The following is a 27326-nucleotide window of genomic DNA, read 5'->3' as shown; positions in this document are numbered from 1 at the left end:
CAAACATAGAAGAAAGACAGTCCCTGCTCAAAGAGCTTACAATCTAATAGACAAAAAATAAAGTAAGCAAATCAAATCAATTAATGTGAACGGGAAGGAAGAGAGGAGGGTAGGTGGAGGCGAGTGGTTACAAGTGGTTACGAGTCAAAAGCAATGTTAAAGAGGTGGGCTTTCAGTCTAGATTTAAAGGTGGCCAAGGATGGGGCAAGACGTAGGGGCTCAGGAAGTTTATTCCAGGCGTAGGGTGCAGCGAGACAGAAGGCGTGGTCTGGAGTTGGCAGTAGTGGAGAAGGGAACAGGATCAGGAGATGGTTTTCCTAATTTATTTTCACATCTTAAGATGAAATTCAACAAGAAATGACCTGACTATGGTACTCTAGTTACATCATAGAGTAGAAAATTACAGTGACCATCTAATGCAGGAATGTTAGCTGCTAAAAGATCCAATTGATGGCCTTTCTCATAGCTAGCAGTATTTGTTAATGAAAAATACCTCATTCTTTCAAGGATGTATGAAAATATATGACCTGAGCATCTGAACAATTATCTAAATGCAATTTGATATCCCTTGCTAAAAAAAAAATGGAATCTGAGTTAATAGCATATTTTGCTACACATTCAACAAGATCTTCTTCTGCAGAGGGCCATTTCCCTGGAGGTACATAACATAATATGATACTCTTAAGTGTCTCAAAAAGAATAGTCAGAAATTTCACATGCTGATATCTCTAACGTAGGTAAACTAATAAAATCTAATAAAGTGATCTTAAAAAAGGACATAAATTAATATTAAGCCCCTACAACGAAGACCTGCTCTTGGAACATGTAAAATTTTATAACCTAATGGACAAAGTTGTTCAGGCTTAGATGCTCGGATGAGGGAAACCATGATTTAATTCTGGCAACTCATTAGTTATCTCAGTCTTATTAAAACTGAACATGCATTAATATACGCACAAGGGATAGGAGTACTGAAAATTTCAGCAGATTGAATAGTGGGCAATCTAATAAGCTTTAACTGCTGTTGAATATTATTTTCTCTGATGTCAAGCAGGCTGCTGGTTCTCACATATGGGTGACATCCACGGCAGCCCCAGGTCCGGAAAATCTTCCTAGCAGCAAAGGTTGCTAAAGCCTTCGAGCGAGCAGGTGTGCGCACCGCGCATGCACGGCCATCTTCCCGCCCGTCGCGCGAGAGTCCCGCTTCAGTCTTCTTTTTTCCGCGGTCAAGAGCAGCTGTTTACGGCGGGTCTGTGCCCCAAAAAAGAAGAGCCTTATTTTTAGTTGGCTTTTCAACTGTGTTTTCCTCTCCGTCGTGCTCGTGCAAGAGCTGTTTTGTTTTTTTCTTTATTTTTTTTTTTAAACTTTTTTCCCTTAGTTTCTTTAGTTTTTGCCCTCAAGTTTCCTTTCGTCGTTGTGTCCGGCCATTTTGGCCGCCCGTACGGGTTTTCTCCTTTTTTGTGCCCTTCCTTTGGCACCATCGCAAATTTTGATTTCGCCGCTGCTATTTTTCCGTCAATGGCATCGAGGCTCGCCAGCGGCTTCAAGAAGTGCACTCGGTGCAACCGGGCAATCTGAGGCACTGACCCTCACACGTAGTGTATCCAGTGCCTTGGGCCCGACCATCGCCCAGACGCATGTAAGTTGTATCTTAGCCTTAAAAAGCGGACACAACAAGCTCAACGGGAACGCCTGTTTGGAGCTTTGCCCGGTACTTCGGCATCAACGTTGGCAGCGGTACCTAGGTCGGCGGCGGCGGAGTCAATGTCGGCACTGGAGAGTGCATCGACCTCAGGAGCGCAGGTAATGGCTGTCCAGAGACCATCACATGCTGGCAGCAGTGAACCATCGAGTGGGTCTCCACCTGCCTCGAGGGCTCCTGCGGTACAGGCCCATCGGGACCGACCCCTTTTGGACCCGACCCCGTGGAGGCATGTGGATTCTACGTCCTCCTTGTTGGTACCGAGGGGTACCGGTGACGTGCCTCGAGCGAAGGGAAAGAAGGCTTTTCTCAACAGACACTCTTGACAAGCGCCTCCATGCCATTCTTCAAGGGATCCTGGAAAGGCTGCTGTGACCATCTGTTCCGGTACCGAAGGTGCTTGCACCGACGGTACCGTCGATAGATGCGGTAGCTGGCTCCCCGCCTGTGGTGAGGCCCTCGACGTCGGTGCCGCCTTCAGCATCGGCCTCGGCTGCCCCCCGAGTTGACTCTCCGTCAATGGAAAGAGCTTCATCGCCACTGGCATGGGAGCCAACTTCTCGGCATCGCCATCGAGGTCATAGCTGCTCAGCGTCGGACTCGGCTTCGGACTGCAGTCAGAGAACTCCTGTCCGATACCGAAGGAGAGGCCTCGTGGGAAGCAGAGGAAGACCCAAGATATTTCTCTTCTATGGAGTCTTGTGGCCTTCCCTCTGATCCGACTCCTTCGCCAGAGAGAGAGCTTTCTCCCCCGGAGAATTTGTCTTTCTCGTCCTTTGTGCGGGAAATGTCTACGGCCATTCCCTTCCCGGTGGTAACTGAGGATGAGCCCAGAGCTGAGATGTTTGAGGTCCTGGACTATCCTTCGCCACCTAAGGAGTCATCCACTGTTCCTCTACATAATTTCCTTAAGCAGACACTGTTGAGGAACTGGATGAAACCACTATCTAACCCCACCATACCTAAGAAGGTTGAGTCCCAGTATAGGATTCACGGGGACCCGGAGTTGATGAAGGCCCAGTTGCCTCATGACTCTGGGGTTGTGGATTCTGCTCTCAAGAGAGCCAAACGTACGAGAGATTTCGCCTCGGTAGCCCCGGGACGGGAGGCTCGGACTTTGGACTCTTTTGGGAGGAAGGCCTACCAGTCAACTATGCTTATCTCTAAAATCCAGCTCTGCACAAGCATTCACTTGCGGAATAATGTGAATCAACTGGCGAACCTGGTCGATCAGCTCCCTTCGGAGCAGGCCAGGCCTTTTCAGGAGGTGGTCAGGCAGCTGAAGGCGTGTCGTAAATTCCTGGCCAGGGGTACTTACGATTCTTATGATGTGGCGTCCAGAGCCGCTGCTCAGGGTACAGTGATGTGGAGACTCTCATGGCTGCGTGCCTCTGACCTTGACAATCGAGTCCAGCAGCGGCTTGCGGATGTTCCTTGCCGGGGGATATTTTCGGTGAGAAAGTCGAACAGGTGGTAGAGCAGCTCCACCAGTGGGCAAACCGCATTCGACAAACTCTCCCACTGGGTGCCTTCAGCATCTACCTCATCAGGTAGACGTTTTTGTGGGGGAAGGAGGAATGCTGCTTATGCTTACAATAAGCGTAGGTACAATCCACCTTCCCGCCAGCCTTCTCAGGCTCAATCCCAGTGCGCTCGTTCACAGCGTGCGCCTCGACAGGCCCCTGCAGCTCCCCAGCAAAAGCAAGGGATGGGCTTTTGACTGGCTCCAGGTGAGCATAGCCGCAATAACAGTGTCCGTGCCGGACGATCTACCGGTCGGGGAGAGGTTAAAATTTTTTCACCAAAGGTGGCCTCTTGTAACCTCCAATCAGTGGGTTCTTCAAATAGTTCAGCGGGGATATTCCCTCAATTTGATCTCCAAACCTCCAAATTGCCCACCGGGAGCTCAGTCCTTCAGCTTCCAGCACAGGCAGGTATTTGCAGAGGAACTCTCTGCTCTTCTCAGCGCCAATACGGTCGAGCCCGTGCCACCGGGGCAAGAAGGGCTGGGATTCTATTCCAGGTACTTCCTTGTGCAAAAGAAAACAGGGGGGATGCGTCCTATCCTAGACCTAAGGGCCCTGAACAAATATCTGATTTGAGAAAAGTTCAGGATGCTTTCCCTGGGCATCCTTCTTCCCATGATTCAGAAAAATGACTGGCTATGCTCCCTGGACTTGAAGGATGCTTATACACACATCTCGATACTGCCAGCTCACAGGCAGTATCTTCGATTCCATCTGGGAACATGGTACTTTCAGTATTGTGTGCTGCCCTTTGGGCTCGCCTCTGCGCCCCGGGTGTTCACAAAATGCCTGGCGGTCGTTGCAGCGTCGCTACGCAGGTTGGGAGTGCATGTGTTCCTTTATCTCGACGATTGGCTGGTGAAGAACACCTCGGAGGCAGGAGCTCTATAGTCCATGCAGATGACTCTCAAACTCCTGGAGCTACTCGGGTTTGTTATAAATTACCCAAAGTCACATCTCATTCCAGTTCAATAACTAGAATTCATAGGAGCTCTGCTGGACTCTTAGACAGCTCGGGCCTATCTTCCCGAGGCGAGAGTGGACAGCCTTCTGTCCCTGGTTTCCTTGGCCAGAGCGTCTCAGCAGATCACAGCTCGGCAGATGTTGAGACTTCTGGGCCATATGGCCTCCACAGTTCATGTGACTCCTATGGCACGCCTTCACATGAGATCTGCTCAGTTGACCCTAGCTTCCCAGTGGTATTAAGCTGCAGGGGATCTAGAAGATGCAATCCTGTTGTCCACCGCTTTTCACAACTCCCTGATATGGTGGACAATTCGATCCAATTTGACCTTGGGACGTCCCATCCAAATTCCTCAGCCTCAAAAAGTGCTGACTACGGATGCATCTCTCCTAGGGTGGGGAGCTCATGTAAATGGGCTCCACACTCAGGGAGCTTGGTCCCTTCAGGAATCAGGTCTTCAGATCAATCTCCTGGAGTTGTGAGCGATCTGGAACGCTCTAAAGGCTTTCAGAGATCAGCTGTCCAATCAAATCATCCAAATTCAGACAGACAACCAGGTTGCCATGTACTATGTCAACAAGCAGGGGGCACCGGATCTCGCCCCCTGTGTCAGGAAGCCATCCAGATGTGGCTTTGGGCCCTCTGTCACGGCATGTTTCTCTAGGCCACGTATCTGGCAGGTGTAAACCAACAGTCTGGCCAACAGGTTGAGCAGGATAATGCAACTTCACGAGTGGTCTCTCAATAGGGCAGTTATCCACAAGATCTTCCGAGCGTGGGGCACCCCCTCGGTGGATCTTTTTGCCACTCAGATCAATCACAAGGTCCCTCAGTTCTGTTTCAGACTTCAGGCCTACGACAAGGTAGCCTCAGATGCCTTTCTCCTACTTTGGGGGTCAGGCCTTCTGTATGCATATCCTCCCATACCTCTGGTGGGGAAGACTTTGCTGAAACTCCAACAAGACCGCGGAACAATGATTCTGATTACGCCCTTTTGGCCGCATCAGATTTGGTTCCCTCTTCTTCTGGAGTTGAAGAACCGTGGAGATTGTTTTCCAACACTCAGAACGAGGGAGCGCTTCTGCATCCCAACCTCCAGTCTCTGGCTCTCACGGCCTGGATGTTGAGGGCGTAGATTTCGCCTCCTTGGGTCTTTCTGAGGGTGTCTCCCGAGTCTTGCTTGCTTCCAGGAAAGATTCCACGAAGAGGTGTTATTCATTCAAATGGAGGAGGTCTGCCGTCTGGTGTGACAGGAAGGCCCTAGATCCTCGCTCTTGGCCTACACAGACCCTGCTTGAATACCTTCTACACTTGTCGGAGTCTGGTCTTAATACCAACTCCATAAGAGTTCACCTTAGTGCTATTAGTGCTTATCATTATCGTGTGGAAGGTAAGCCTATCTCTGGACAGCCTTTAGTTATTCGATTCATGAGAGGTTTGCTTTTGTCAAAGCCCCCTGTCAACCTCCTACGGTGTCATGGGATCTCAACTTCGTCCTCACCCAGCTGATGAAACCTCCTTTTGAGCCACTTGATTCCTGACATCTGAAGTATTTGACCTGGAAGGTCATTTTCTTGGTGGCTGTTACTTCAGGTCGTAGAGTCAGTGAGCTTCAAGCCTTGGTAGCCCATGCTCCCTATACTAAATTTCATCATAACAGAGTAGTCCTCTGCACTCACTCTAAGTTCTTGCCGAATGTGGTGTCGGAGTTTCATCTGAACCAGTCAATTGTCTTGCCAACATTCTTTTCCCGTCCACATACCTGCCCTGCTGAACGTCAGTTGCATACATTGGACTGCAAGAGAGCATTGGCCTTCTATGTGGAGCCGACAAGCCCCTTCAGACAGTCCGCCCAAATGTTTGTTTCTTTCGACCCCTACAGAAAGGGAGTGGCTGTCAGGAAACGCACCATTTCCAATTGGCTAGCAGATTGCATTTCCTTCACTTACGCCCAAGCTGGGCTGACTCTTGAGGGTCATGTCACAGCTCATAGTGTTAGAACCATGGCAGCGTCAGTGGCCCATTTGAAGTCAGCCACTATTGAGGAGATTTGCAAGGCTGCAACGTGGTCATCCGTCCACACATTCACATCTCATTACTGCCTCCAGCAGGATATCCCATGCGGCAGTCGGTTTGGGCAGTCGGTGCTGCAGAATCTGTTTGGGGTTTAGAATCCAACTCCACCCCCCTAGACCCATTTTTTTTAACTTTAAGTATTTTTTATTTCTGAGCATACATAACAAACATATATGCCAACAAAGCATAAAGTACCAACATCTCCCCCCCCTCTCAGACTGGCCCATGCAGGGGCCTGCATCCTCCCATCCCTCCCTCTCCCCCTCTCCCCCAACAACACTACTAATAATATATGACCTTGTAAACATAATCTTATATATTCTGTACTTTTATCTGTAAACCATCCCATCCCCCTTTATGCCTCTTTAACCCCTCCCTTCGATATGCCGTAAGGCGTTCCATATGTATAAGTTTACTCAGTTTATGCTTCCACTCTCCCAAAGTCGGTGGATCTGAATTTTTCCACCTCTGGGCTATTAAACACTTAGCAGCAGCATATCCCCATCTGAGCCATCTACTAACCTCCCAGAAGTCCTTTTCATTATACAAACCCAACAAACATTCCTTAGGACCACACACCAACGACTGCCCCCTTAGTTTAACCAGTGCTTTCATAACCCCCTGCCAGAACACCACCACCCTCGGACAGGTCCACCAAATGTGCATAAATGACCCCTTCTGTGTCCCACACCTCCAACACAACCCCCGTGCTTCCCGGGTACATTTTCTGTAACCTCTCTGGTGTGTAGTACCATTTTGTTAAAACCTTATACGCATTCTCCCATACCAGTACACACACTGAAGCTTTATACACTTCCCCACAAATAGTCTCCCACTCCTGTTCCGAGAATGCACAGTGCAAGTCTAATTCCCACTCCCCCTGAAAACTAACGGGCTTAGGATCACTGCCCCTGAAAAATTTATAAAGCACCGAAATGGGTCAGGGAACTCTTTTCAAGATTATCCACGCTTTCTCCCTCCTGTGGATTACCCCCTTTCCAACCCAAAGACCCCACAAAATGTTGAAACTGTAAATATGAGAACCTATTTCCCTCTGTCAAGCCATACATAGAACTCAGGTCTTCAAAACTTTTCACTTTACCCCCATGCAGCATACTACAAAGGCTTAGCATCCCCAAGCACTCCCATCTCCCAAACATGGCATTCTCTCTCTCTGCCCCAAATTTTGGCTCCCACCTTAATGAAGTTAAAGTTGAAACCTTCTCCCTCTGCCCCCACCTCCTCCTAACTACCTCCCACACTCCCCACAAATGTCTCATAAACGGATTCTGAAACTCCTCTATCACCCTTCTCCTCCCTTCCGTAGTCCACAAGAATGTACTCAATGATCTAAGAAGACTATAGGACTGCTCCACCTGACAAACTGACTTATTATGCCCTATTTCCCAATCCAAAATCATCCTCACCTGAGCCGCTAAGTAATACAACTCAATATTAGGAACCGCTCGACCCCGTCTCTCAGGAGCGCCCCACAACACCCTACCCGCAAGCCGAGGATGCTTACCCTCCCAAATAAATTGTGTCACCAACCCTTGTAAATGTCTAATCATTTTTCGCGGGACCACCAATGGAAGTGTCTGAAACAAAAACAACAACCTTGGCAAGATAGTCATCTTCACCACTGCCATCCTCCCCCACCAGGAAAGCCACAAACCCTTCCATCTTGACAATTCCCCCCTTATTTGCCCCACCAACTTTCCATAATTAACCCTAAATACCCTACTCAGATCCCTGGGAACCTGGATTCCCAGGTACCTGATATTGTTCTTTGCCCATTTAAAATCAAACCTTTCGGCCAACCTCTTTTCCTCCGCTCTCGATAATGAAACCCCCAATAACTCACTTTTGTCCATATTAACCTTCAAGCCTGCTAAACTCTCAAATTCCCTCAAAATCTCCACTACTTTAGTGAGCGTATGCTCCAGATCCGTCACATACAACAACACATCATCTGCAAACAAGGCAATTTGATGATCCCTCCCTCCAACCCTTATTCCCCGCACTTCTGGATGCTGACGTATTATTTCTGCTAAGGGTTCCATATACAAAGCAAACAGAAGAGGGGACAATGGGCACCCCTGCCTGGTCCCTCGCCCTCTTGGGAAAAAGTTTGTATATCCCCCATTAATTCTAATGCACGCCTTAGGCTGATCATACAAGGCAGCTAACCATGCACAAAAAGCATCTCCCAGGCCCATTAGCTGTAATACCGCCCGCAGAAAATGCCAACTGAACCTATCAAAGGCCTTTTCCGCATCAATCGCCAACAAGACCGTGTCATTCCCCCTCCTTTGAGCCTCCCAAATCAAATGCAGGGTGTGCTGAACATTATCCCCTACCTGCCGCCTGGGGATAAATCCCGCTTGATCCACGTGTACCAATTTCGGAAGTACCCTAGCCAGCCTGTTAGCTATTACCTTAGCCACTATTTTAGCATCTACATTTAGTAGCGAAATGGGCCTATAAGATCCACACAACGCTGGTTCCCTCCCCGGTTTAGGCAGGACCACCACCCCCGCCTCTGACATAGACTCCGGAAGCTTATCCCCCTCTAGCACTCCATTGCCCACTCTCACCAGCAAATCTCCCACTTCTCCCACAAAGGTTTTGTAAAACCTGACCGAATATCCATCCAATCCTGGCGCTTTTCCATTAGGCAACCTCCTAATCACCCTCTGTATTTCTCCTAATCGTATAGGTTCCCCTAGGCAAACCCTCTCCCCCTCCTCTAACCGTTGTAATGGAATACGATCCAAATATTTAACCATATCTTCCTCCGAAACCCTCTCAGAGGTTTTATATACCTCTTTATAATATTTCAAAAAACATTCCCCAATATCCATATCAGTATACTTCCAACTCCCCTCCTCATCCCTTATTTTCTGTATATGGGAACGCCCCTTTTGCACCTTCAAGTATCTAGCCAACAGCGCACTGGATTTGTTCGCAAACTCAAAAATATTGTGGTTCTCATGAACGCAACCTCCTCCATCTGCAACTGCTTCAAATCCTCTCTCACTTGCTTAAGTTCCTCCCAAAGCTTAGCTCCCGGATTGCATTTATGCTGCTTTTCAATGTACAGCAATCTCTGTCTCAACTCTAATGATCGTTGTCCACGCTTCCTCTTTCTACGAGCCACCCATTTTATCAAGACCCCCCTCACCACTGCCTTTAGTGCATCCCATAAAACACCATCTGATACTTCCCCCGTATCATTAAATTGCCTATAATCTTGAATGGTGCGCCTGATGTCCTCCCTAATAATCTCGTCCCCCAACAAGGTCTCATTTAATCTCCAACTTCCCTTACAACCCCCCCCTCCCCCCTCTTCAATTTAACCCATGTAGGCGCATGATCTGAAACACTAATTGTTTCTATTTCTGCCACCTCCACCCCATGCCAATCATTACGAGATATCCAAATTCCATCTATCCTGGAGTAAGTCTGTGCTGCATGGGAGTAAAAAGTATAGTTCCTCTGAGTTCCATGGAAAAGCCTCCAACAATCCACCACCCCCAACCTTTGCATGAACCGCCTCAACACTCCTCTCCCAGGCCTACTCTGCATCCCTCCACCCTTAGAATGTTCCAATCGCGCATCCGGCGCCAGGTAGATATCTCCCCCCACTATCACCTGTCCCCCCCACAAACCCCCTTAGGTCCTCCCCCAGTTTACTAAAAAAATTCCTTCTGATTCCCATTTGGTGCATAAACATTAATCAATGTAATTTCTTTACCCTGCAACCACCCTCGAACCGCTATACAGCGCCCTTCTTTATCTCGGAACACTCGCTTTGAGACAAACCCACAATTATGTCGTACCAAAATGGCCACCCCTCCCATCTTCTTAGGCCCCTCCCCTTGATGTACCATCACTTCTCTATACTGTTTGCGTTCTAACAAATGTGTATCCCTCTGTCTCAAGTGGGTTTCTTGTAAAAATGTACCCAACTCCTTAAACACCCTACTCCGTTTCCCCCTATTATTCAATCCATTCACATTCCATATTCCCAGCACCAAAAACTCTCCCTTCCCCCCAACCTTCACTCCCCCCTCCCCTCTCCCCCCTCGCCCCCTCGCCCAACCCCGCCCACCCCATCCCCCCTACCCTCCCCCCTTCTTCCGTTAATCTGCCCATCCTCAGATCAGCCATATCCAAGAAAGTGACTCCCACCTCCAGAGCATTTCCCATGCGTTCAACCATTATATCTCTTATTCCCCACCTATCCCTCCCCTAACCCCCTCAGTAGCCCTACCATAAAGCCGTCCGTACCCATCCCCCTTAACTCCACTCCCCCCCCTTACTAATCCCCCTCTGTTTCCACACTACCCCTCCCTACCCAAATCACAACAAGACTTCCCCACCCTTCAGTCAATACAACATCCAGCCTTCTGTGACAGGATCCTGCCAGCCTCCAATCTTCTCCACTCTTCTGCTCGACATTACACTGGTCTCATTCGCTGTCAGCTCCTGGGTTTCCACCTTCCATCACTCTTGAACCCTTCTAAGTTCCTTGTCCCTCTCTCCCTCCTCCACGGGAACTGGAACCTCCCTGCATCCCAATACCCGCAAGGCTATCCACGCTTCTTCTGGGGTCTTCACCCTGCGTGACTTGCCCTGCACAGTTAACCACATGGCAAGGGAAAAAGCCGTCTGTATCTTAGCCCCTTAGACTGCATAAACTGAGTGACCTCTCTGAAGGACCTGCGCTTCTGCAGAGTTGTCCAGGCCAGATCCTGAAACACTCCAACCTTGCAGTTCTTCCACTTAATCTCCCCCAGTTGCTTCGCCTTGACCAATATCTTCTCTTTCAAAGGAAAATCCGCAAAGCATGCCACAATGTCTCTTGGAGTTGAGTCCGTGCATGGCCCTGCCACTCGATGCGCCCTCTGAATATTGAACTCCTGCCTCGCGCCTTCTCCCTCACGATGTAGTATATACCCACACAGCTCTTGTAGCACACCAGCACAGTTGGCAAAGATATCTAGTTCAGGAATCCCTTTGAAGCGCAGATTATTCCTGCGAGACCTATTTTCCAGGTCCTCCAACTGATCCTTCACTCTTTGCCAGTCATCCTCCTCTTTTTGAAATCTGCTTTTAATTTCTCCAACATCTTTCTTAAGACTGTCCACCTCCTCCTCCATTTCTCCAACCCTGGAGCCCAAGTCTCTCAATTCAGCACGAAAATCTCTCATAGCAACCTGAATGTCCCTCCGGACCCCTGCAAATTCCGCCTTTAGATCTTTAAACCATTTCTCCATTTCCTTGCCAACCTTGTCTTCCCCCACAGGCACTCTCTCCACCACATGCACCCCTCCAGTGCTGGGCCTTTGCCTCCTCCCTTCCACCAGTGCTCTCCTCCAACCTGCTCTCCACAAAGTGATGCACTGCCTCCACCTCTCCCAGCATCTCCATTACGCTTGCTCCTTCCTCCTGATCCGGTTCCACTGCACTTTCTGCTCCCGCACTGCTCAGAGGCGCTGCCATCTTGGCCATGCATCCCTCCGCATTCTGCTCCACCTCCAGCCCTCCATTCGACTCATCCACCGCTTTCTCCTGCCTGGAGCTGCCGTCTTTCTGATTCCGCCCCTCCGCACTTGCCGTTCTGCGCTCCGTCGGAACCTTCACCAGCTGCTCTGCTCTCCACTCCGGCCCCGCCACCTTCTCCGCCAGTTTCCGTCCTTGGGTGGCCATAAATTTAAATTTTTCAAGCCCCTTTTTCACGGGCATGGTTCTTTTATGTTTAAATCATTTTTATTACAGAAGTAGACATTGACACTGTGAATATTTAAACCGTTTGTTACAACTTAAACTTTTCACAAATATAACCATGCTAACATCATTTCTTCTAACAGGTTTCCAGCTCCTTTTTCCCCCTTTTTCCCCCTTTTTCCCCCCCCCCCCCCCCCTTACCCGCACATCCTTACCCCGCCCTCCCCCCTTCCACCCCTATCCCTTCCCCTTGCTTTTTCCCCCTTCCCCCCCTACTCCCTGGTATCCTGAACCAACTTGTCTAAATCCAATGTGGCCCAGGCTCTGTTCAACAGTCGGCTCCTCGCCGCCGGGGTCAATGTACTCAGAAATAAACACCAACATTGCTGCCAATTCTCTCCAGTCCTTGAAGAAATATCCCGGACTGCCATCCTCTCCATTCGCATCAGAGTAATCATACGCAACCTCCATTCTTGCAAAGTCGGACATTTATTTGTAATCCAGTTGGCCATTATGCATTGCTTTGCTATTATGACAGTTTTTCCTAAGAATACCTTCAATCCTTTCACGGTGCGCCACGGCGCTCTGTAGTAATCAAACAACAGTCTTGCATCCAACTGCCATTTCACCTTCCATAGTTTTGAAACCTGGGTTACTATGACCTTCCAAAACTGTTGTATTCCTTTACAGGACCACAGCATGTGGCCCAGCGTCGCTCCATCTACCCCACATTTTGGACAGGCCCCCCATGGGGACATACCCATATGAAACGCCCTTCTGGGCGCTACGTACATCCGCATCGCAGTTTTATACTGGATTTCCCAATGCACTGTATATTTTGAGCGTCTCCTAATTGACAGGATATAGTCCTTAAGCTGGTCTGCAGTGATGTCTATGGATAAATCTTTTCCCCAATCTTTTCCCCAATTTTCTGCCAAACGTTTGTAATCCACCTCTGGAGTCATGTCTTTTATGTGGCGGTGATGGTATGCCAACGGTACTTTATCTTGCGCTCTTAAAGTGTAAGCTGAAGACAGTTCTTCCTGCACGTCCTCTGTCAAGTCTGTCCATGGCAATGAATTGATATAATGTTGCAATTGTACATAATGAAAGTAGTCTCTCGGAGGGATTGAAAACTCTGTTTTCAAATCTGAAAATGACTTGAGCTTACCCTCCAACATCAGCACTTGTAGAAGATATGTCATCCCTTTTTGTTTCCACTTACCAAAAGCTGGATAGATGCATCCTCGCTTGAAGTGAGGGTTGTTCACAATAGAAAGGAAAGGGGTCACTTTGGGCAAGAACTGGTGCAACCGGCATATCCATTTCCAATTCGCCTTAGCTGAACTCATTATCCCTGTGGTTCTCAGTATCGCAGGGATGTCCCCTCCTCCTGGGTGTAGACAGTTACTAAAATGAGTCTGTGGAAGCAGGCTAAGTTCCAAATCTGTATTTGAGAAGTGGGATGCCTGGCAGAACCAGTCATTGATATGCCTCATCCCGTTAGCAACTGTTATATTTTTAATACTGATTAATCCCAATCCGCCATATTCTTTTGTGGTACACAGTATTCTCAATGGTAGTCGCGCTCTTTTCCCCTTCCATAGGAACCGTCTTAACATTTGTTCAGACTACGTTCCTCTTTGTTTTTCAGAAACAAAGGCAACAATTGAAACACATACAACCATTTAGGTATAATGCACATATTATACAAGGCTATTCTTCCCCATAAATTTAGCGGCAAGGACTCCCACCCCCGTAGACTCTGTTCGGTGTCCCTCAGTAGGCGTTGTATGTTAAGTGTGTAAACGTGAGCCAAATTCGCTGGTAACAATACCCCAAAATATTTTAGCACCCCATCAGCGTGTCTAAAGGGGAACCCACACCCTTCTCTATGTGCCAACTCAGGGATAATTGACAAAGCCTGGGACTTATCCAAATTTAAGGTAAACCCCGCCACCCGCCTATACACAGCTAATACCTCTAGCAGGGGATTAAGCGACTGCTTAACATCTGTAACTATCACTAATAGGTCGTCGGCGTATGCCAGTACTTTGAGTTGGTGCCCTTTCACACTCACTCCTTTTATGGCTTCTACCTTGTTTATTTGCCTCAGTAGCGGTTCCAAGGTGAGCACAAACAACAGTGGGGATAAGGGGCACCCCTGTCTCGTGCCACGTTCTATTTTAAATTCCTCACTTAGTGCCCCGTTTGCCAGTATTGCCGCCCTTGGTTGATTGTACAAGGTTTTTATTGCTTTCCCAAACCATTCCCCAAATCCCATATGCTCCAGAGTCTGAAAGAGGAAATCCCAACTCACTTTGTCAAAAGCTTTTTCTGCGTCCAGACTCAGCAGTATCGCGGGCTCTCCCTTCTCCTGACATCTGGCCATTGCCACCAGGGCCTTCCGAACATTTAAAACCGAGGACCTATTTCTAACGAATCCCACTTGATCAGGTCCTATCAATCTGGGAAGGACAGCGGCCAGGCGCGCCGCCAGAATTTTTGCTATCATTTTAATGTCTACATTCAGTAACGATATGGGTCTGTACGACTCTGCTAACTCTTTTGATTTACCTGGTTTTGGTATTAGGGTGATCGTGGACGTGTTAGCATACAGGGGCAACTCGCCACCTTCTATCACCTCTTCAAAGTAGTCAATCAATGCCCCCCCCCCCCCCCCCCCCCCCCCGGCCTTCGGTGGCAACATCTTATAATATTCACCTGAAAACCCGTCTGGCCCAGGCGCCGAGTATGACTTCAGTTTTTTTGTTACTGCCTGTAATTCTTTCGCCGTCAATGGGGCATTTAGGGCTTGTTATTCCTCAGCCATCAACCTGGGAAGCCCAGTTTGTGCCAAATACTTCCTAATCCTTTGTGGGCTTTCTAACTGTTCCTTTTTGTATAAAGTGGAAAAGTGTGTAGCCAGAATTTTAGCAATCTGCGTTGGGTTATTAGTTAATTGCCCCTGTCGATCTTTAAGTGCGTCTATCATTCTTGGGCCGCCCCAGGTCTTTATAGCCCATGCCAGCATGCGACCCGGCCGATTGCCATATCTTTCTAACTTATACTTCTTATACAGTTGGGAGTGTGTTTCTCTTTCGTGCAGTAACGTGTTAAGGGACACTTGTGTGGCTTTCAAAGTTTCCAACCTCATTGAGGTTGGATTCCGCGCATAAGCCCTCCTCGCGCTTCTCAGTTGTGCTTCCAGTAATAACACACTAGCTGCCACTTTCTTTTTCCTAAGAGAGACGTATGCAATAATAGCTCCTCGTAGGACGGCCTTAGAGGTCGACCAAAATAAGGACGCTTGGTCTGCATGCTGTGCATTATCTGTCGCATAGTCATCCCACCTCTCGTTAATATATTTTTGGAATTGTGGGTCTGCCACAAGGTAAGCCAGAAATCTCCATCTTTTCCCTCCCGACTCCCCAATGTTAGTTTCCATATCCAGCCACACTAGAGTGTGGTCAGATATTTCTTCCGGTCCTATAGTTACCCTCTGCACTCTATAAAACACTCCACGTGTTATTAACATGTAGTCCAGCCTGGCCTGCGTCCCGTGTGCCCGAGATCTGTGTGTAAAATCTACTTCTGTTGGGTGTAAGGCCCGCCATGTATCAACTAGGTCCTGTGCTCGTACTAAGCATGGCAGTGTCTCCCCTCTATATCCTTGATAGTGTGATGAGTTAGGATTTGTGCAGTCCTGTTCTGGATCCATTACTAAATTTAGATCTCCCACTATCAGTAGTGGGCGGTTTCCGTTTTGATTACATAACTTCATTATTGTTTGGTAAAACTCAAGATCGTGTTTATTAGGCCCATAAATTACCAGTAAGTTTATTTCCAACCCTTGCAACCACACCTTTAACATCAAGTATCGCCCCGCCTGATCCGTGGCTATCAACGAGGCCCTATAAGACAAGCCTTTTTTAAATAGAATTGCTACACCACCTTTCCGACCCTGGGGGGAACTGGCAAACACTTCTCCAACCCAGGTTTTCTTTAGTTTATTGTGCTCTGCCGCCGACAGGCGGGTTTCTTCTAAACAGGCAATATCCGCGCCATGCCTTCGCAGGGCCGATAGTATTTTTGCCCGCTTGATTGGAGAGGAGATCCCTCCCACATTCCATGTTATTATACGCGCGGGCATGGACTAGATTGTGTATAATGCCCTAACGCATGGCGCCCTGTCTGACTCCTGTCCGCTATCCCATGTGCCTTTTGCCTTGGTTGTGTCGTCACCCTACTCTGCCCTCGGTGAAATACTGTGCCATGTAAATCTCTTTTCTGACCGAGCCACACCAGTGTATATCTTACCCACTCCCCCTCCTCCCCTGCCCCCCATTACCCCGTCCTGTAATGCTACCCAGAAACATTTCCCCAGGCCACTATGCCCACGAAAATGTAAAAAAAAACACGTTTCTTTGCTTTGAGACCCCCTCCCCCATACTTTGTACATCATATTTTCTCCCCGCTTTTCCCGTACACCGACCTTACTCACAATCAGTAATGCATTCTTACACAGTTACCCTCACATTTCTTTCTAAGTACTGTCCAACAACTGGTGGTCCGCCAGAGCCGCACGTGCTTCCTCCACTTTATCAAAAGTTTGCCATCTATCTTGAATATGCAGCCGCAGCTTAGCGGGATATTGTAACGCAAACTTTATCTTTTTCTCAATCAATTGTGAGCACAACGGATGAAACTTCTTACGCTGCTCCTGAACCATCATTGTGTAGTCTTGAAAAATCAAAATGTTGCGTCCGCCATATTTAAGTTAGTCTCTCTTAAGTTTAAATCCTTGTAATATTTCAATTTTGTGTTTATAATTGAGAATTTTCGCCACCACATCTCTCGGCCTGTTATTAGCTTCCACCTTGCGTCCTATTCGGTGTGCCCGTTCTATTACCAGCGAGCCGGACGAGTCCGTGAGGGCCAACTCTTTTCCCAGCCAATTTTCAAGCCAGGTTTCTAAGTTGCGCTCTGGTAATTGTTCTGGGAGCCCAACTATGCAGACATTATTTCGTCGCGAGCGGCTCTCCAGGTCCTCCAACTTTGCACTTTGTTCCTTCAGCTGCTGTTGTAAACTGTGGATATCCGGCCCATAACCACGTGAATCATCTTCGAGAGCCGCCATTCTGGTTTCTAGGTCTCCCGTCCTGATCCCCAAGCCATCCAACGCAGTCTGGTAGTGATCTAATTTTTCACGTAGTGCCGACCACTTTGGAGCCCAAGCTTTTTCAATAGCAGAGGTCAGTTGGGCCAATTGCTGTTCTGTGAAGCTGCATGGCGCCGCCGCGGTTCCCGGGCCTTCCGCCATAACTCCTTCCAAGGTTCCCGCTTTAGATTTTTCTTTCTTTGCGGTGCGCAGCGCCATACCACCTGGCGATTTCTTAATATATTTGTCCGTGCGCACTTTGTAGTCTTGGTTGATGGCGGTAATAGCCGCTTTGCTGCAAATTAAGCGATTTTGGGGGAGCAGGTCTCGGAGCTGGAGCAAGTCACGTCTTGCTCAGCTCATAGCGTCACGTGGTCTTTGGCATGGTGCTTTTATTATCCGCTCGCTTTTCCTCCCTCCAGAAAGCGGTTTTGCTAAAGATAATCGCTCTTTTTATCAATGCCCTGATGGAGCTTCGTTTCTAAGCTGCCATCATGTCTCGTGACGTCACTTCCTCCCCCTAGGCCCATTTTTATTCTGTTTCAGGCTGCACTCTCAGTTAGATGTTTCTTCGTAGGTCAATTTTTGTTATGTCCTCGCCGTTGCGAGGCCCAGTTGACCCTGTTTGTTGTTTTGAATGAGCCTGGGGGATAAGGGTACCCATATGTGAGAACAAGCAGCCTGCTTGTCCTCGGAGAAAGCGAAGTTACTTATCTGTAGCAAGTATTCTCCAAGGACAGCAGGCTGATTGTTCTCACCAACCCACCTGCCTCCCCTTTGGAGTTGTTCCTTTCTTTGGTTTTGCTTCATAAGTTGACTGAAGCGGGACTCTTGCGCGACGGGCAGGAAGATGGCCACGCATGCGCGGTGCGCGCACCCGTGCGGTCGAAGTCTTTAGCAACCTTTGTTGCTAGGAAGATTTTCTGGACCTGGGGCTGCCGTGGACGTCACCCATATGTGAGAACAATCAGCCTGCTGTCCTCGGAGAATACCTGCTACAGGTAAGTAACTTCGCTTTCTCTATTAGATGAAAAATTAGCTTTCTTGTTTTCCGTGTGCTAATTAGCACTGGAATTTCTCTTACTGTGCAATCCCTTCAATTTACAAGATCAACCTTATGCAATGAATTTGGATTAACTAAAGATACAGTACATAGACAGGGCCAGGTAACAATGGTGTAAAGATATGAGAGTTAAAATGAAAAAGTGCAGAGATCCCCCTTTGCCTCACTGCAAAAAGCCATAAGAAAATAAGCAAACTAAACCAGGACATTTCTGAAATTCTAATCAGTCAACACCATTAAAACAAATTGTAATCACATTTTTAAAAAAAGTCTCTGGTCTGTCCCAATCAATGCTGAAGGGGAATACCCTCACCAGTCTAGTGAAACCGCTAAACTTCCAAATCCAGCCTGTAGACCCCAAGCAATATTTAAAAAGTATCAAAGGTATAAACAGTTCCTTATGTCCCAGAGAGAAAAAAAAATTAAATGTCACAGCCAGTTGCTACACAACGTTTGTCAAACTTCACCGCATTTTATTTCTTGCTGTATTTGGAACCAGTGTGTAGCTGCACTTTGGACTTGTTCGCTAGGTGCTGCCCTCCCCAGAGTATAAACATTCAAATAACAGTCTTTAATAAGGTAGTATTTTGCATACAATGCGAAGCTCAAGTGCAGGCTGTATGAAGCTGAAGGGAAGAGGGTTCAAAAATGAATGGATGTGGGAGAAGCTGAAACAGTGACAGAATTCAAACATACATGGGACAAACTTTGATAACAGGATAAGGAGAGAAAAAAAATCACAAATTGAATACGACGTAACAGCACAACAGGCACGCATGAATAGGCAAACTAGATGGGCCCAAGTGGTCTTGAAATTGTTTAACTGTGTTCTGACATTGCCAATCACTGACTATCCCTCACCTTTCCTTCTTTGATCCTAGGAATAATTCTTTTTTATAAACTTTAGCTTTCCTTGCTTTTTCCCTTTCACAGATAGTGAATGCATTCTGTAAACAGCAGGATCCTGAGATGAAGGGGAAAGTGTTAACTCGATTGCAGAATATCACCTGGCTACAGGCTGTGCTGGTGAAATGCCTGGCAGGTAGGATCTCTAAAGAAGAAATAAATGTGAAGGGTGAAAAAAATGCAGCCAAGCTAAAGCTTCTGGCAGTCTCCCATTAGCTGTAATACTACTGTGTCTGGATTTTTCAGATAATTCAAATATTTCAAAGCTCAGTCATTTTTAGACTTTGATTGATAAGACATAGTAAGACCTTTAAGAACTTTAATAAATTATATATATTCTGGGGATTTTTGTTTTGTTATTTTTAGCCCAGCAATTTCTTCCTACTTAGTTGCAACCAAGGCTGGAATCCAGTGGCATGAGCCTCATTCACATTTGCACATATTTCCTATCCTCTTCCCATTCATCCTTTTCATTTGTTAGTCAGGAGCCATATACCAGGGCTCCTTCTAAAATCTGAAATCTTTGGATCTGTTTACAACCACTAGATGTAACTGTTGTTCAGGGACTTGCACCGTTCCCCAGAGATTGAATGCTGCCACTACAGCATTCCCAGCTTGCCCTGGCTGTGAAGGACTTGACCTGGGAATTTGAATCTAAGGCCCTGATGCTTAAACCTCCGGTGCTGCACTGAACAGCGCCTGAGAAATAGGGGTGGAACAGCACCCCAGAACAACTCCCTAATGCTCAATGGTAATGACATGCAAATATGGGCACGCTGTTAGCACTGAACATTAGGGAAATGTTCTGGTGTGCTATTTCAGATTGTACCTGGTGAATGCGCTGAAGAGTTGTACATCAAGCACAGCTGTTATGTACATGCACTGGCGTGGAGACTAAGTGAACAGGGGGAGGAATAGAAACGAGCCGTGAGCCACTGCAGTCGCCACTGGAAGAAGTAATGAAATCACAATTTATTGGACCCGGACTATTCATCATCCTTCTCCCACTCACAAGGATGCAAGCACTGACCTGGAAAACATGCCTCATTCATACTGTAGGGATTAAAAAAAAAAACACACACACATTTTTCTTTCCTAACTTGCAGCTGCTATCTGACCTCCAACAGGGTCAAGCTTTTTTTAGGTGAGACCTGCAGTATACAATGGCTGTTTCCTTTAATTCCTGGACCCCTAATGTCAGCTCAGAGCTGGCGTAAGGTTTATGGCGGTAGGGGCAACCTTTGTTTCCCATGCTGTTTTTTCAGCATTGTAGGGAATAGGAAATTAACTACATTTGTGCTAACCCACACCACCAAACTGTTCAGGGAGGGTAGGAATTACATGTTTTAAAGATGGGATGAGGTAGCTAGTTGATGAGACTTTATGTACTCCTCTATTCTGTATGTTTTGTTTATCTTTAGCAGTTTGATAAAATAATGAACCCACAATCCTTTAAAGATTCTAATGATCAAAGTGTACTAGCTATATTTGTGTATGAAGGTACCTCTGAACTTAAAAAGCATAAATAACATGTTTTAAATAAAAAAAAAAAAATAGTTTTCCTGATGGGTTAAGATCCCTGTTATGCCTACTTCTAGCCAGATTAAAAGCGAGATTAGATTGGGGAAGTGAACATTCATGATAATGATTATAATATCATTTGAATAGCACTACCAGATGTACACAGCATTTTACTGGTAGAAACGACTACATTTTCCAATATTTATGCAGTTTGCTGTTTTGTCTCTTGCAGATAAAGCGACTGCAAAGTACATGATCTTGTAGGCAGTTTTTGAGAAGAAATTACCCACATTGTATCTAATTTTCAAAGGAAAACAAAGTTCCTGGCACAAAAATGGATCTTTCTTTTTCATCTTGCTAGACCAGTCCAGACCAATAAGTTGTGTCATCCTAACATTAGATGGAGGCAGAGAAGCTGAACACTTCCAGTGACGACATCAGTATAAGGAGTGGTGCAGCCTAGAACTTGTCAATATTTCTCTGCTTCCAGCAAAAGGTGCAGGTTGGACTTGACTCCCTAGGGTGCATCCACTACCTGCAGCCCAGGTGTTCACTCCCTGAAGCTGTCAACAGACCTTCCCTTGATTCAGTCTGGAGGTGTCCATTCTTCTGTAGCTTTGAGCCTTACTCTATGGGCTCTCGCTTTGCATGGTTGGCTGGAAGGAGTCCCATGGGCCTCTGCCAGCAGGTTGAGTACCCCGTTTTTCATCTCTGTCCCCGTATCCCATTTTAAGAGGGCCTCTGCATATACTTGGTATATGGCCTGATTCAATTATTGGTAGATTCGTGGGTGTCTCTTCTAAAAAGTCCAGGTCTCTTGAAGCAGGGTTAAGTCATAATGGAAGATCAAGATCCCTTCTGGCTTGTGGCTTAGCCCATGAAAAGGTGGCATTTGAAGCATAATGGCTATATGGCATCAGTTAAAACTTCCTTACTTAAAACCTGCAGGATTTCCGCATCCCTACAAGGCAATTCTGTTACAGGATGCCCATATTTACATGCCACTTGAGCACATAAATGTACAAAATATTGTCACTTTTGCATGTAAGTGGTAGAAAAACACCTAAGTGCTATTCTGTAAGGGCACATAAGTAGCTTAGCGCATAAAATCAAGGATGTGTTGACATGGGTGGGGGCTTCCACTTACACATATCCTTGCCACATTTTGGAGTCTGGATTTTGGGTGCACAGGTGTCATTATAAAATAGATTCTCAACTTTTGGCATCAGGGCACCTACATGGAGGTGCACACTTATAGAATTACTCTCCTGGTATATATCCATGTGTAGAGAATTTTTGTGATCTATCTCCCTGAAGTGAATGGGGTGTCCCTGGTGGCACAGATGGATGCCTCTTGGTGTTTCTTAAGGACTCAACCACACTTGCCCACTGCTTTTAGTTGTCTTGCTACAGTTGGATCTGAACTTTGTGCTCAGAGCTATGGTTAATCCACTCTTTGAGCTTTTAGAGAAAGCCTGTTTGAAGGATTTTTGTTTGAGAGCACTGTTTCTTGTGGCTATATGCTTGGCCTTTATGGCTGATTTGTTCTCAAATCACACAGGTCCTTATTGTTGTTGTTGTTGTTTTTTTAGTTACATTTGTTTCTCCTTTCATTGTATATCAGGTGATTGCTCTTCCAGCCTTTGCTCCATAGACTTAATGTGCTTTTACAGTATCTAGAAATGATGAATGCTGGCAAAAAGCAAAAATAGAGTCAGCATATATCCTTAACTGGAAGGTAATACCAGATGGTCTCTGGGCTCATTTAACAACATCTCAGATGACCACATGGCACAGCCCATGGTGGTGACTCCAGAACATATTTTCAGAGCTGCAACATGATTGTCCCTGCCTTCCCTTATGAGACATTATTAACATTGATGTTTGGGTCATGGGTCACAGTGCCTTTGGAAGAACAGTATTAGAGGGAGCCTTGTCTTCTTCCAATCCTGAGGGATAGAGCTTTTCTAGATGCTTTTGGTTTACACTGGTATTGCAGGATAGAAAAGAAGGTGAAATTTGATCTTATCTGTTAATTTCCTTTCTTTGATTGCTGACAGATCAGTTTAGGTCCCACCCAGGAAGACTGCAGGGTTGAGGAAATAACTTGTGGCTTTTGCCTATGATTTTTCCTCTTGGTGCTCTCAGTATCTGTGGTTAATAATTAGTGAAATCTATAGAGTTCTTGATGTTTGTATATAGTTTCATTTGTTATATTTCTTGCTTAAGCATAAGCATCCTAACAAGTTCCATGCTGAACCATTCCTTGTGCTGGTGATGTCAGTAGAAGAGTTCACCTCTATCTACTGGTAGGGCAATATAACCCATCAGTCTGAACTGGTCTAGCAGGAATGAAAGAAAGGAAATAATCAGACAAGACCAAGTTTTACTGTACTTTGCAATAACACAGGATAATGACAATTGCCTTCTGAATACATAATATATGTAAGATTCGTGGATTGAGCTACTGTGGTGTTCTTATTTCAGCAACCCCTGGATATATTCCTCCATTGGCAAACTTCGACTCTGAGGCCTTGGAAGGAGTACCAGCTGTCAACACTGCTATACCAACTAAAAAAGGCAAAAAAGGTATTGTCACCTTCTAGTTTTGAAAATGACATTGTATTCCAAATGACATTGTATTCCAGGAAATTTGAATGAGCATGGAAAAAAACAAAAGACGAACACACACTCAATGCATGGAAACAAATATACAGAAAATACAAATATGCAATAAGACAAACCAAAAGGTCCTATTACAAAACTAAAATAGGACCGGATTACAAAGACCTGAAGAAACTATTTCAACTCGTAACTAAGTTATTAGACACCACTCCTATCACCACAACCAACACAGACATTCTACCCGCAGACAAACTCGCTAATTACTTTAACGAAAAAATAATAAAATTACGCAGTTCACTTCCTCAGAACAACACCGATATCGATAACTTCTTCAACGGCCTGGACCTAATCCCTGGTGGATGCCCAGCTGACTGTAATTGGTCAACATTTCCTCTCCTCACCACTGAATCAGTTAAAAAAGTGACTCAAAGGTTTGCCAACACCCACTGCAAACTGGATATGTCCCAGCCATTTACTCAAATCCGCCCCCGACCGCTTCATAGCAGACCTCACATACCACCTAAACTTCATGCTACAACAAGGTTTCTTCCCCGAGGAATATGGTAACATCCTAATCACCCCAATACCTAAAGACACCAAGAAAAGCACAAACGATCTAACCAACTACCGTACTGTTGCGTCTATCCCACTAGTAGTCAAACTAATGGAGAGCTTGGTGACCAAACAGCTTACAGACTACATGGACAAGTTCTCAATATTACACGACTCACAGTCAGGATTCCGCCCCCATTATAGTACTGAAACTGTCCTAGTCACTCTCCTGGCCAAATTCAAGCAAGAACTAGCCACAGGAAAAAATATACTTCTCCTCCAATTCGACATGTCGAGCACATTCAACATGGTCAATCACAATATACTACTAAGACTCCTTGACCATTTTGGAATTGTTGGAAACGTACTTAACTGGATGAAGGGTTTTCTAACCACCAGAACTTACTAAGTAAAAGCTAACTCAAACATATCACCACCGTGGAAAGCTACCTGTGGAGTACCACAAGGATCACCATTGTCACCAACACCCTTCAACATGATGATGATCCCACTAGCAAAGTCCCTATCCAACCGAGGCCTTAACCCGTTCATCTATGCAGACGATGTCAGAATCTACATTCCCTTCAGGCATGACCTGTCAGAAATAACCAAAGAAATCAATGACGACCTGAACATCATGGACTCCTGGGCAAACTCATTCCAACTAAAATTGAACTCTGAAAAAACACATTGCCTCATTCTCTCATCTCAACTTAACAAGTACAAACCCATAGCCATAAACACCCCAGAACACACCCTTCTCACCTCAGACAGCCTAAAAATACTCGGTGTCATGTCGCTGCAAGCGATCTGGAGTAGTGAGCCCTTGGGCTGCTGCCAGAGACCGGCAACAGCAGGAAGACCACCCAACAGGGAAGTGCGGACAAACACCAACAGGCTGGACTGGAACCAAAAGCTGGAACGGACTTGGCTGGACTGGAAACAGAAACTGGAGCAGACTTGGCTTGGTTGGACTACACCAACAGACTGGACTGGAAGCGCAAGCTGGAGCGGACTTGGCTTGGCTGGACTGGAACCACAAGCTGGAGCAGACTTGGCTTGACTGGACTGGAACCACAAGCTGGAGCGGACTTGGCTTGGCTGGACTGGAACCAGATTGAAGTACTCAGGCAAGGCAGACACGAACAGGGAAGGGCTAAAGCTAAGGACAACCAGGGTGGAACAAGCAGGCAGGGAACTATAGCAGAAGACAGACAGATCAGGGAAACAATAAGGAACTGGAGCTAGGCAGAGCAGATACAGCAGCAGGGAACTAAAGTTAAAGACACACAGGGCTGAAACAGCATGAGGGAAACTAGAACTGACAATGAGCAAAACAGCAACAAACAGTAAGGAACTGAAGCTAGGCAGAGCAGATACAGCAGCAAGGAACTAAAGTTAAAGACACACAAGGCAAAAACAAACAGAAGAAACTAAAGCTAAGGACACACAAAGCAGATACTAGCAGAGCTAGAGCAGCAACAAACACTTTCAGACAAAAGCACATCTGAAGACCTCTGTTGGAAAGGCAAAGCCTGAAAGTTCCCAGGTGCTTAATAAGGCAATTACAGATGATGTCACTGGTGAGGCTTGACAACAGAACCACCGGGGCAAGTCTGGAAAGCTGGAACATCAGGACCGTAATGGAACCTGGAAGACATCTGGGAAACAGGAAAAAACAGTCCACAGCAACCACAGGACCCGGTCACCCGGAGGCAAGGTGAGTGTAGGCATGGAATAAAGTCACAGTCGTGACACTCAGTGTCATAATCGACCGCAACCTTACCCTTGAGACCCAAGTAAACTCCGTAATAATGAAAATGTTCTACTCAATGTGGAAACTTAAATGAATGAAACCTTTCTTCCCAAGGGAAACTTTCCAAAACCTAATACAATCAATGGTCCTAAGCCACGCAGACTACTATAACGGAATCTATGCGAGATGTAAAGAACAACTTGCAAAAAAAATCCAGACCACCCAAAGCACGGCTGCTAGGCTGATATTTGGCAAAACACGCTTCGAAAGTGCCAAACCACTCCGGGAAAACTAGGCTCCCAATCAAAGAATGGATCATCTTTAAAATCTGCACCTTGGTCCACAAAATCATCTACGGCGTAGTCCTGGGATACATGACAGACCTCATAGATCTACCAACCAGGAACAGAATCAGATCATCATGATCTTACGTAAACCCATATTACCCAAACTGCAAAGGACTCAAATACAAAACAACCCACGCATCCAGCTTCTCCTACATAAGCGCACAACTATGGAATGGATTCCTAAAAGCCGTGAAAACAATCCATGACCATCTAAACTTCAGGAAATCACTAAAAACCACCCTCTTCAAAAAGGCTTACCCACTGATCCAACGTAAATCCCTACACCCAGCAACACAATATATCCAATGATCGTACTGGACAATACCCTTCAACCCACATGATGCCTAATATACAATTACCTCATTCAACCACAATATAACCTTGTTATTTGTTATCAACCGACAGGCGAACGCCTTTATGGTACTATGTAAGCCACATTGAGCCTGCAAATAGGTGGTAAAATGTGGGGTACAAATGTAACAAATAAAGCTGTCCCATTATATTTTATAGATTTGATTTCAGGAATATAGTTAGGGGGAAGCATTGTTTTGTGACTCATGTTGAGTATGTAGGTTTCTTTATATCACTTACTAGTATCAGAAAATACCTATATCACATATAAAGTCAATATGGACTATCATACCGATCTTATGGGCATCAGTATTGTATTCAAAAAATAGTTGTCATAAATCCTTATTGAATTTTTAATTATTTTTTTAATGTTTAATTTTCTAAAGCAGTGTTCTTCATTTTCAAGGCACAAGAGCCAGAGGTGACTCCATTGATTCAAGTTCTGGCTCTCCATAACTCTCTTCTTTCAATTCATACTTCCCTCATCTTGTCCAAAAGCTCACTGCTGCCACTATCTCCAAAACTTCTACTTTCAGGACTGTATGGTTCTCAATGAGATGAATTGTGCAGCTTATGACCTCCCACACTATTTTTGCAGACTGTGAGCAATGAAAATGTTTGGACACTGCAGAGCTACTTAAGTGGACAACAGAAAATCATGTATGCAGTAATTATTCTGGACTTGTTTTGCTAGGAATATGATTAGTACCTCTTATGTGGCCCTAAGCACTGCAGAAAGGCTGTACCAATGAAAGGAATAATGCCAAAATGAAAATATATTATTTATTATAGATATAAAAATAACAATATGGCAAAATGCAAAGCAAATTACAAAAATATATTTGTGCACTACAAAAATACTGATTACCAATATATATATGTATATACTAGTGGAACGAAGCCCGTTTGAAACGGGCCCTAGGAAGGCTCTCGTCTAAGCAATTTTTCCTCTCTCCCCTGCCCTCCCCTCCATGTCTGGTGATTCTCCTCTGCCCTGCCCTCCGTGTCCCACGATTCTGACTTCCCCATCCATGTGCAGCAGT

The 27326-nt window shown here is 46.1% G+C and overlaps 1 protein-coding gene across 3 annotated transcripts in view; it reads left to right on the top strand.

Annotated features, from left to right (window-relative positions):
* Window positions 1-27326, top strand: part of FANCD2 (FA complementation group D2) — a 763224-nt gene that overhangs the window by 461891 nt on the left and 274007 nt on the right. For all 3 annotated transcript variants that reach the window (XM_030205444.1, XM_030205445.1, XM_030205443.1), the window contains 2 exons: window positions 19159-19267; window positions 23140-23241. In XM_030205444.1, the coding sequence (XP_030061304.1) occupies window positions 19159-19267; window positions 23140-23241 (211 nt within the window). The remainder of the gene's footprint in view (window positions 1-19158; window positions 19268-23139; window positions 23242-27326) is intronic.

Source organism: Microcaecilia unicolor, chromosome 6 (assembly GCF_901765095.1).
Source record: "Microcaecilia unicolor chromosome 6, aMicUni1.1, whole genome shotgun sequence".
Lineage (NCBI taxonomy): Eukaryota > Metazoa > Chordata > Amphibia > Gymnophiona > Siphonopidae > Microcaecilia > Microcaecilia unicolor.
Note: the sequence above shows the minus strand (reverse complement) of the source record. Positions and strands in the feature narration are given on the sequence as shown.